Consider the following 12,316-nt stretch of genomic DNA (forward strand, 5'->3'; position numbering starts at 1 on the left):
TTGTTCTGAGGGAGGAATTTGTTCACAGTGGGTCTGTTCTGGCCCCAAGTGATTACAAGGGTTACATCATGAAGAGAAGCAATGAGCCCCACATAAGGCAGGTTTATGGTGCTTCAGTTAGTTTCTGTATAACAAGTCCATTTCTCTCAATTTCTGTAAAATGACTATTTTCTCTACAAATTGAACAAGGTTGGGAAAAATGCCTACATAGATAAAGGCAATATTGACTCTCCAAGAAACCATGTCTGATTAAGGACTCACTTAACTACTGCACTAGACTGTTTCCAGTTCCACAGACCTTTGTGAAGGACCCCTCTCTCCACTCCCTTCCTCAGGAGTGTCCTGCATGGCTCTCTGCAGAAGTAGCTTCAGAGACTGACATTGCAACCTGTGGTGCCTAATGCAGCCAACAAGGAAGTAAATGATGGGATTGGCACAACTGTTAATAAAGGACAGGAATTCTAAAATTCTATAAACATTGATTGAGGAAGTAACATAATATCCTATAATCCCTTCCCAGATGTTTTGGAAGATCCCAAAGGGCATACCAAAGAATATGAAGACCACCACTGTGAGTGCAATGGTAGCAAACAATCTGGTCACAGGTATCCTGTGTGATCCACAGACAATCTTGACCAACAGGGCCAGACAGGACACAGAAAGAACCACAAATAACCCTATTATAAATGCAGCAGTGATAAAGGTCAAAGTAGTACAGAAATGATGTTCAAAATAATCGAACAGATAGCCACAGCCTATCATTCTCAAGAGGCTCAAAAGTAGAGAGAAAGCCCAGAGCAGAGCACACACGATGGCTGACATGTGTCTTGGTCTTTGGCAGTGATACCAGATGGGCCACATAACAGAGAGGCAGCGCTCAGCACTGATGGCTGCAATCATACACAAACCAACAAGGTAAGCAAATATTGATACAGTGAAGAAAAACTCAAAGAAGCTGAAATATAACTGAAGGACACACAACGGGTAAGACAAAATCTTAGTGCAAAGATAAAGGAAATCAGCACCAGCCAGGTTGAGGACATAGACGGAGAAAGCATTCTTATGCAGGTGGAAGGCTAGAAGCCATACCACTGTGGCATTTCCTGCCAGGCCAACCATGGCAATGATGACTTTAAGAAAAAAAAAGGTATTGAACCTGATGCTACAGGAGACCATTTCAGTGTAACTTCCATTTTCAGCTATGCTGTCAAAGTTCCAGACAATTGTGCCTGTATCCATGCTTAGGAATTTTCCACTGGCACTCCTGCAAAGAAATAGAGATATTAATACATGATAGACTCTGTCAGGACCAAGTGACTGGGTGGGAATGTCTGGTACAAGTCCATAAAAAAGGGAGAAACAGGATCATAATGATTAAGTAATTTACCAACCTTCCAGAAGCACTACAAATGTCATTAAAATCAAGTTTGTACTATTTGGTCTATCTGCAGACCTATTTTATGTTATGCTAGGAAGAGAAAGAACTCTGAAACCCACATTCTTTCTGTTCTAGGGCTGAGATTTCTTCTCAGGTGTAGGAAAATGGAAGCTGTTAGCACAAGTTATATTTTCTCCCAGTAACTGAAAGGACACTATCAAACAGGCAAAATGGAATCATGAATGTTTGTCATGAAGGGAATGGTACTTGCTATGAAGAACTGTAGGTGAATGGCCATGTTTCTTATGCTAGGAAGGCTTGGTGCTTATTTAAAAATTTTAAAACACAAAGCAGAGAAGCCTCGAGGGACCTCACATACTTTTCTGTTAGTTTTTATATCACCAATATCCTGTCCTCTTCCGGGGTTCATTGGAAAACTAATAACTGTAATGAACAAGCCAGACCTTCAAGAGTAGTTGACAAATTGTAGTAAATTTTGTTCTTGTTGTGACTTGTACCTTCATGAAATGCACATGTCTCTTGCATGAGAAGTGTGAGCTGTGCTGCAGAGAAAACAGAGCACCTCCATTTGGGAAAAGTAGCTCAATCCCTGAGAAGAGCTGTGAGATCTCTAAATGGATGCAAACAATCTGGAAAAGAGAGCATCTGGACAGGCAGCATCATGTAGAGCTTTCTGTCCATTCTACTCTCCCATACAAACATCCTTTATAATAATCTCTTTCTCACCCATAAAGTGACAGAAACATTTGAAGTAAAGACAAACTACCCTGGTATTACCCTTTGATTACCACACCAATCACCAGTACAGAATGATGGCAGTTCCTGTGCTTGCCTGCAGAGTGTCCCTTATAGAGCTTTGCTTCACAGGATCCTTCTGGCTAACTTTTTATCCAAGACAAAAGCCTTCATGAAAGATACATCATCAGAGGATGCTCAGGCGAAGCATCTACCCAGAAGCCCTAGCAAACTGATCTCACACAAGAGCTTCGAAGGTTTTCAAATTTATCAATTTATCAAATTTATCAATTTTCAAATTCATCAATTCTTGTTATTATACCACAAGTCATTGGAGTTCTGTTCAGAAAATTTCCCCCTGTGCCAATGAGTTCAAGGCTCTTTCCCATTTTCTCTTCTATTATATACAGTGTGTCTGGTTTTGTTGAGGTCATTGATCCACTTGGATTTGAGCTTTGTACAAGGTGATGAATATCGGTCTATTTTCATTCTTCTACATACAGACAACAAGTTAGACCAGCACCATTTATTGAAGATGCTTTCTCTTTTCCATTGTATATTTTTGGCATCTTTGTCAAAGATCAAGTGATAGTACTTGTGTGGTTTTATTTCTGCATCTTCAATTCCATTGCATTGACCAACATGTCTGTCTCTGCACCATACCATGCAGTTTTTAATCACTATTGCTCTGTAGTAAAGCTTGAGGTCAGGGATGGTGATTTCCTCAGCTGTTCTTTTATTGTTAAGAATTGCTTTTGCTATTCTTGGTTTTTGCCTTTCTAGATGAATTTGAGAAATACTCTCTCCATGTCTTTGAAGAATTGTGCTGGGATTTGCTGGGGATTGCATTGAATCTAGAGATTGCCTTTGGTAGGATAGCCATTTTTACTATGTTAAGTCTGCCAATTCATGAGCATGGGAGATCTCTCCACTTTTTGAGATCTTCTTTGATTTCTTTCTTGAGAGACTTGTAGTTATTGTTATACAGGTCTTTCACTTGTTTAGTTAAAGTTGCCCAAAGATATTTTATACTATTTGTGGCTATTGTGAAATGAATTATTTCTCTAATTTCTTCCTCAGCCTCTTTATCTTTTATATAAGGAAGGCTACTGATTTATTTGAGTTAATTTTATATCCAGCCCCTTCGCTGACATTGTTTATCAGCTGGAGAAGTTCTCTGGTAGAATTTTTGGGGTCGCTATCTATACTATCATATCATCTGTAAATAGTGATAACTTTATATCTTCTTTCAAATTTGTATCCCCTTTATCTCTGTTTTCTTTCTTATTGTTCTAGCTAACACTTCAAGTACTATATTGAATACATATGTGGAGAGTGGACATCCTCATCTTGTTCCTGATTTCAGTGGGGTTTGCTTCAAGTATTCCTCCATTTAATTTGATATTGACTATTTTGCAGTAAATTTCTTTTTATTATGTTTAGGTATGGGCCTTGAATTCATGATCTCCCCAATACTTTTAACATGAGGGGATGTTGTAGTTTGTCACATGCTTTTTCAGCATCTAAGGAGATGATCTTGTGTTTTTTTTCTTTGATTTGTTTATATAGTGGATTACATTAATAGAGTTTCATATATTAAACCAACCTTGCATCCCTGGAATGAAGCCTACTTGATCGTGGTGAATGATGGTCTTGATGTGTTCTTGGATTCGGTTTGCAAAAATTTTTTTGAGTATTTTTGCATCAATATTCATAAGTGAGATTGGTCTGAAGTTCTCTTTTTTGGTTGGGTCCTTGTGTGGTTTAGCTATCAGAGAAGACTCAGCTACACCACTCTTGGGAATATAGCCAAAAGGTGCCCCTACCATGCCACAGGGACTCCTTTTTCACTATGTTCATGGCAGCTTTATTTGTGATAACCAGAAGCTGGAAATAACCTAGATGTTCTATGAAAGAATAACAAATATTGAAAATGTGGTTAATTTCCACAATGGAATACTGCTCAGCTATTAAGAATATGGACATCCTGACTTTTGCAGGCAAATGGCTGTAACTAGAAAATATCATCTTGAGTGAGGTAACTCAGACCCAAAAGGACATGCATGGTATGTACTCACTAATAGGTGGATATGAGCCAAAAAAAAAAAAAAAAAAAAAAAAGAAAAAAAAAAAGAAAGAAAAGAAAAGAAAAAAATGCATACAGAATAAACAAGATACAGTCTGCAGAATTCAAAAGGGTCAACAGGTGAAGAGTTCAAGTCAGGATGCCTCCTCGGTCTCACTTGGGAGAGAGAAGAAAGCAATCACAAGTAGGGAGGTAGGTAGGGAGGTTCTTAGGAGGGAATGTGGATGGGGTGAGAGACTCCCTGGACTCATAGGTAGGGACCTTCTTTGATGAACTGCCCAACAGTAGGATGAGGGAACTTATAGAGCACACCTCCAGCAGCAAGACAGGACATCAAAGGAAGGATGGGGCTGCCATCCCATGGTCACACCTCTGACCAATAATTGTCTCTGTCTGAAAGAATTACAGGGGTGGAAATGGAGAGGAGCCTGAGGAAAAAAGGCCCAGTGACAGGCCTAAAGTGGGATACAGCTCAAGGGGAAGTCCCATATTACTGAGGTTATGGAATGCTAACAAAAAGGGATTTATCATGATTGCACCCCCCTCAAAAGACCTAACAAACAGCTGAAAGAGTCAGATGCAGTTTTTTTTTGTACCTGTCCAATGGACAGAAGCAGCTTACCCCTGTTGTTGAATTAGGGAAGGCTGAAAGAAGCTAAGGAGGGGGGGATTCTGTAGGAGGACCAAAAGTCTTAATTAATCTGAACCCTGAAATCTTTTAAACACTGGACCACGAAACAGACAGCATACAGCAGTTGATATGAGGACCCTAACCCACATACAGTAGAGGACTTCCAGGTCTGTGTTCATTCAGAGATGAAGCACCTAACCCTCAAGAGACTGGAGGCCCCAGTGAGTTTAGAGGTCAGGTGGTGTGGGGATTGGGGGCATCTAGGTGGAGACAGGGTGGGGTGGGGAGGAGGTGTTGGATGTGTTGCAGTCGAAGGGTAGATGGGGAGGTGTGAAGAATGGAATATGGAATGTAAAAAATGAATTACAAATAAAATTAAATAAAAAAAAAAAAAAAAAGAATTTAAAGGTTATGGCCCAGGAAACTCAATTGTGTTCACCAAGATCACCCCATTCTTTTTGGAGCCTCGGTTACCACACAGGAGAAGATTTCAATTTAGGGAATGATCTGGCCATCAACAGCTTAATATAGGTAGAGAGATACTAGATAAAAAGATGATGAGCTTGATGGTGATGGTAGCCCCTCAGTCATCTGCATAATTGTTTGCCAAGGGGCTGCTCAGTTTCATGAAGCAAAAGCAGAAAGCCAAAGTAGGATCAACTCAGTCACAGCTCGAATTGGAGCTTGTTTTTCTTGTCTCTGTTCACCAATCTGAACTGAGTAGCCCTGCCCTGCCCTTCACCATAGCAACCTTTTGATAGGGGTTTGGATCAAAGTCCATTTGAGAAAGTTGGTCTGGAATTGGCACTGTCAGACTCTATTACCAGTTTCCTTACTTTACAACCAGTAAAAGTGTTTTGTTCAAACTTTGTGATCAATGTTCACATTGTTAACATCTCAATAGAATAAAGATGCCACAGAGAAGCTGTGGGCTCAGTGAATATAAAAGAAAACACAATATTTCACAGAGTAGAGGAAGAAAGAGATTCATAGTTATGAGACCTTAGGAAAACTAAATGTTATAAGAGGACTAGAGGAATGGTAATATGAAAGAATCAACAATTTTAAATCTCAATAAAAGAAAAAATCCTTAAGATGAATAAATAATAAAGTACAGATTCAATCTTCAATTCAACCAAAAACTCCCCAAGTCACAGGAATTAGAACATGTATATCGATAGTAAACTTAAATATAAATGGTCTTACCTCACCACTGTAAAGACAAAAATGCTGGATTGTGTGAGAAAAGACTATCCAATTTTGTTTATCTATAAGAAACACATTTCAATGGCAAAAATCAGACAAAAAAAACCAAAAAAGTGAAAAGAGACAATGTAAATTAATGAAATATGAAAGAAAGATAGGGTATCTATGCTCATATTTAATACAATAGATTTCAAGAGAAAATTAAAAGCAAACAGGATACATAAATGGAACTGTTCTTCAAAAAGTAATATATGTATCGGTATGTGGGTAAGTTATTGTGTATCTGCACATGTTTCATAGAATGAACACTAGTAAGTACTAGGAACCAATAGGTACAGATCATGTCCACACTGTGGATTGGAAAGTAGTAAAGAATAAGCACAGGAGACTTACCCACACTATAAACAGGATAGCAATCACAAATGTGGATGAATGAAAACTTGTGAACCTGCAGGGGAGAAGCATCAAATGGGGCTAAGAATGGAGACAGTGAACATCAGCTACAGTCAACAGAAATGTGGTTAAGGTAGTATTTACCTGTAACCCTAGTGCTCAGTAGGTGGAGTCTTGAAGATCAGAAGTTCATGGTTTTTCTGCATGACCTAGAGAGTCTGAGGCCAGCATGGAATCAGAGTTTTCTGTCTCCTATTTCTCTCAAACCTGTCCCGCAATGTCAATACTCTTAGCAACAATCAGGATCCAGGGTTTCTTTACTGCATTTAAACAAATACAGCTTCAGATTACAGAACAGACACGAAACAGGAGACTTTCAGATGGAAAGACTCATCCTCCTGGGGAGCAGAAGTTTCTGCTAGGGCTGTGTCATCCATTAACTCTTAGAGTAACCAGCCCCCTCACATTGGGGTACTTGAGTAGATAGGTGAAGGAAGAACCAAAGTTCTATGTCTGCTTATGATAGCTCACAGTTTGAACATACATTTGTATGGTGTGATGTACCCATCTCCCTCAAATGTGAGTGCTAGCAGGACTAAGTCATGCATCAATCATTTTCCTAATTTACCTCAACTCTGAACATATTCCCCTTAAACAACATTTGTTATGATGTTGTCTCAGGGAGGGAGCACACTTGTATACTTGTTAGATGTAAAAAAGGATATTCTGGAAAACACATTAATGTCAGATCCTTGGGTTTTCTTCTTCTACCTCACTTCTGATGGTTTTTCCATGTTCTGCACATGTTGTCCTCTGATTTTGAGGATGTACCACAATCTTCCTATGATACAATGCTTGAGAGACCTTCAAAACCTTTACAGATTTCTAGAGAGACCAAGGATTTTAATTTTTCTCTTAACAAATTACTGAGTTTTAACTTAAAAGGGATTCCAGTTCACATTCTTTTGATCCCAATGACCAAAACATTACCTGAAACTTAAGATTAAGAGCCAAGTAGAGAAATGCATCAAAGTTGTGTCAGGAGAGGAGCAACCCTCCTACTCCTGTCTGCATCTTCCCTACACAGACACTCTGATGTGGCTGACAGTCCTTGCCCACAGGGTTCTGATGCCCTTTTAGGACTGAGGAATAGTAATTTTGACAGTTCTCATGTTTGACATGGTGTAGCTGCCAACACTTGCAGAAAAACTTTTTGGCTAATGTGTTCTTCTATCAGTCTGTACTTGAGTGACCACTTTTCAACTCTAGCCAATAAGAACTATGCTTCCCTGAACAAACTTCAGTCTAATCTCAAGTTGATCACTGTGTGTGAATCCTCTCTAAAAGCAGCATTAGAAGAAAAAGATGCCAACAGGACAAAATAACTCTCATGGGGTTGATCTGATGACAGTTAAATCTGCAAACCTAGTGGTGGAAGAAGATTTGCATTTGAGGAAGTATGTCCTCCCATCATTCCCTCTGCCACCTCAAACTTACAGAATTGCTGGATCTGTGCCCTAAGAGGAATTCTTTCTCTTACTTTCCGTTTTTTTTTTTTTTTTGAGGCACTTAGTAATGTATCAGGGAGCATGGAGAGCAGAAGAGAACAGCTTAGAGATTTTTATTTTTTTATCTCTCTCCAGTCAATTGTGTGTTGACAGCATCTGAGCTTCCCTGTGAATGGAATCATCCCCTTATAATGACATAGTTATAACGATGGCACCCCCTCTTTCTCTCACACTCATTCTACAGTACCAATTACCTCTTCTGATAATTAAAGCCAAGGAGTAGACAAGTTGCTCCACTGCTTTCTCTCTCACAGTCCCCATGCATTCCTTCTGTTCCTAGGACTCATAGTTTTTGTAAATAAACACTTCCTCTGGTATTCTTCAGTTACTCACATTCTCACCATAAGTTTCTTCCAAAAGGCAACATATAAATATGGTAGATTAGTTTTGGGATCCAACATACAATGCACCTGTTTACAGGTTCATGCCCTGGGAAACAAACTATGCATATCAACTTCTTCCTTAAAGGAATGACAGGAATGAAGATGAATGATTTGCAGGAAAGTCTGCTTTAATAGGAAGCTTCTGTCTTATTCCTTTTCAGGAAGAAAGCCTAGACCATGCATGTTGCACATTGTTATAGCAACAGAGGGATTTGAACTCAGCATGACATTAACTTTAAACATTTTGGGGGATATATCCTTACCTTTCTTCCATTTTTCCTCTAGAGGTGGACAGCAGACAAGGCAGAAGACCCTTAGATTGATTCTAGACTCTGGTGCCTTGCTCTGGAGTTGGGATTTGCATTCAGGAGTTGAGTGGAAGTTTCTGACCCAGGTGAGGCTTATAAAAACACTGAGCAGACCATGTGATTTCCAGTATGAATACTGGGAACAAGACACACACCAGATGCCACCTAAGATGTTTCTTGGCATCTGCCCCATTTCCACTCACAGATTAGCTTCTCCCATCCCATCCACTTAGGTGTACCAATCTCCAAATAATTATACTTTCCTCCTTTAAGGATCAACTCCCATCAGTAGGAACAAAGATTGGGCAGTGTCAGTTGATGTGTGTAACTGTATAACTTAAGCATTAGTGTATCATGTCTCACATATTGGTATCTTCCATCCCATCTTAACCGGTCAACCTCACTGTAAGTAATTTTTCTCTCCATTACGGGCCCCATTATACCATGATTTAGTAGTGTCAGATTGGGGTGTGTTACTATATCACTGAAGCAGAAGCAGACCGGAGCAGCCTAGCAAGTGTCTGCATGGTGAAGGTAGTGACACTGTTGATACTGCCCCTTGACAGCAATTCAGCACTCAGTGTGGTTTTCTTCCAAATGACATTCAGGCTGACAGTTCCCCTGCATTCTCTGCAGATGTCTTAAGTTTCAACTCTCCCCCATTTGCACACTTTCATCACTAGTGGAAAGTCTGCCTCTGTCTTAAGCTTAAAATTCAATTCATGGGAAAGACAAACTATGTTCATATGTTTACGATTAAATGTCTATTTTTCAAGGTATGAACTTGTAATCTTTATTACAAATTGTTCAGTACAGCCTGTTCCAGGAATGGTAAACATGTCTGTGTGGAACCTTGAAGTCAGCTCAAGAAATCCAAAGCCCATGTTCTCAGCACAAAAGTGTTTTCCTCAGAGTGACAGAGATTAGGTATTAGTGACAAAGATAGGAGAATGAGGAAAATGGAGAGGGGGAAGAAAACAAATGAGAGTATAGAGAAATAGCAAGGAAGAGGTGTAAGGTGCCCATGTTCTCAGCAAAAAAGTGATTTTCCTCAGAGTGACAGAGATTAGGTATTAGTGACAATGATAGGAGAATGAGGAAAATGGAGAACGGGAAGAAAACAAATGAGAGTATAGAGAAATAGCAAGGAAGAGGTGTAAGGTGTATTAGGTGGGAAAGGACCACCTCTGATCCTGTGTTAGTGTTTTCCCCTTTTTGTCCTTTGCAGGGCTTGATTCGTGGAAAGATCTTGTGTGAATTTAGTTTTGTCATGTAATTCTTTGGATTCTCCGTCTATGGCAATTGAGAGTTTTTCTGGGTATAGTAGCCTGGGCTGGAATTTGTGTTTTCTTAGGGTCTGTATAACATCTGTCCAGGATCTTCTGGCTTTCATAGTCTCTGGTGAGAAGTCTGGTATAATTCTAATAGGTCTGCCTTTATATGTTACTTGACATTTTTCCCTTACAGCATTTAATATTCTATCTTCCTTTAGTGCATTTGTTGTTCTGATTATTGTGTGTTGGGAGGAATTTCTTTTCTGGTTCTGTCTATTTTTAGTTCTGTAGGCTTCTTGTATGTTCATGGACATCTCTTTCTTATGTTAGGAAATTTTCTTCTATAATTTTATTAAAGATATTTACTGGTCCTTTAAGTTGAAAATCTTCATTCTCATCTACTCCTGTTTTCTGGGGTTTGTTCTTTTCATTCTGTCCTGTATTTCCTGGATGTTTTGAGTTAGGGTCTTTTTGGGTTTTGCATTTTCTTTGACCGTTGTGTCCATGTTTTCTATGGAATCATCTGCACCTGAAATTCCCTATTTCCATCTCTTGTATTCTGTTGGTGATACTCGAATCTAAGGTTCCTGATATCTTTTCTAGGTTTTCTATCTCCAGAGTCATCTCCCTTTGTGAATTCTTTATTGTTTCTACTTTAGATCCTGGATGATTTTGTTCAATTCCTTCACCTGTTTGTTTGTGTTTTCCTGTAATTTTTAAGGGACTTTTTTGTTTCTTCTTTAAGGGCTTCTACCTGTTTACTTGTTTTCTTCTGTAGCTGTTTAATGTTTTTTTGTGTTTCTCTTTAAGGGCTTTTACCTGTCGAGCTGTGTTCTCCTTCGTTTCTTTAAAGGAGTTATTAATGTCCTTCTTAGAATCCTCTACCAGCATCATGAGATATGATTTTAAATCTGAATCTTACTTTTCCTGTGTGGTGGGATATCCAGGACTCACTGTGGTGGGACTACTGGGTTCTGATGATGCCACATAGTCTCCGTTTCTGTTTTTAGGATTCTTGCATTTGCTTTTCACTCTGGTAATCTCTAGTGTTAGCTGTTCTTGCTGTCTCTGGCTTAATCTTGTTCCTTCTATGGGTCCGTAAGCCTGTATCAGCACTCCTGCAAGACCAGCTCTTTCCTGGCAAGACCATGCACAGATGGCTGATGATCAACCCCACCTCCTGGGTGCAGATGTAGGCCCATAGGAACCTGACCCACCTGCCCTCCTACTTCTGTGGTGTGTGCCCTCATGAGTGGACCTGCCCTTGTGAGTCTCCAGAGAGAAAATGTCAATCTCATCTGAGCCCCAGGGTCAGACTCTTCAAGCTCTACTCTGGCAGGGAAGGTACACTGATGGCTGAGGATCAGTCCCACCTCCTGAGTGCAGATGTAGGCCTGTAGAACCCTGTCCCAGAAGCTCTGCTGCTTCTGAAGCCTGTGGTCTCCCGAGTGGACCTGCCTCAGAGAGTCACTGGAGAGAAAATCCAACATGCACTTCTTGGCATCCTCAATAGTGTCTGCATTTGTTGACTGTATATGTTATGGGTCCCCTGGTGGGGCAGTCTCTGGATGGTCTTTCCTTCAATCTCTGCTCCACACTTTGTCTCTTTATTTGCTTTCCTGAATATTTTGCTACCTCTCCTAAGAAGCACTGAAACACTCACACATTGGTCTTCCTTCTTCTTTTGCTTCATGTGTTTTGTGAATTGTATTTGGGTATTCCAAATTTTGGAAAAATATCCACTTATCGGTGAGTGCATACCATGTGTGTTCTTTTGTGATTGGGTTACTTCACTCAGAGTGATATTTTTTAGTTCCATCCATTTGTCTAAGAATTTCAAGTAGTCATTGTTTTTTTTTTTCAATTTTTTATTAGGTATTTACTACATTTACATTTCAAATGCTTTCCTGAAAGTTCCCTATACCATCCCCACTGCTCCCCTACCCACCCATTCCCACGTCTTGGCCCTAGTGTTCCCCTGTATTGGGGTTTATAAAGTTTGCAAGACCAAGGGGCCTCTCTTCCCAATGATGGCTGACTAGGCCATTTTCTACTACATATGCAGCTAGAGACATGAGCTCTCAGGGTACTGGTTAGTTCATATTGTTCCACCGATAAGGTTGGAGACCCATTCAGCTCCTTGAGTAATTTCTCTAGCTCCTCCATTGGGGGCCCTGAAACTCAAGAAGAATGAAGACCAAAGTGTGGACACTTCACCCCTTCTTAGAATTGGGAACAAAACACCCATGGAATAAATTACAGAGCCAAAGTTTGGAGCTAAGATGGAAGGATATACCATACAGAAACTGCCCCACCCAGGAGTCCATCCCATT

The 12,316-nt window shown here is 39.9% G+C and overlaps 1 protein-coding gene across 1 annotated transcript; it reads right to left on the reverse strand.

Annotated features, from left to right (window-relative positions):
- Positions 1 to 273: 273 nt before the first annotated feature.
- LOC110337153 (mas-related G-protein coupled receptor member B4-like) lies at positions 274 to 1,332 on the reverse strand. The gene has a single exon (XM_021219909.1). The coding sequence runs from the start codon at positions 1,237 to 1,239 to the stop codon at positions 274 to 276; it is 966 nt and encodes a 321-aa protein (XP_021075568.1). The 5' UTR covers positions 1,240 to 1,332.
- Between the last annotated feature and the right edge of the window lie 10,984 nt (positions 1,333 to 12,316).

The sequence above is a fragment of the Mus pahari genome, chromosome 19 (genome assembly GCF_900095145.1).
Source record: "Mus pahari chromosome 19, PAHARI_EIJ_v1.1, whole genome shotgun sequence".
NCBI lineage: Eukaryota > Metazoa > Chordata > Mammalia > Rodentia > Muridae > Mus > Mus pahari.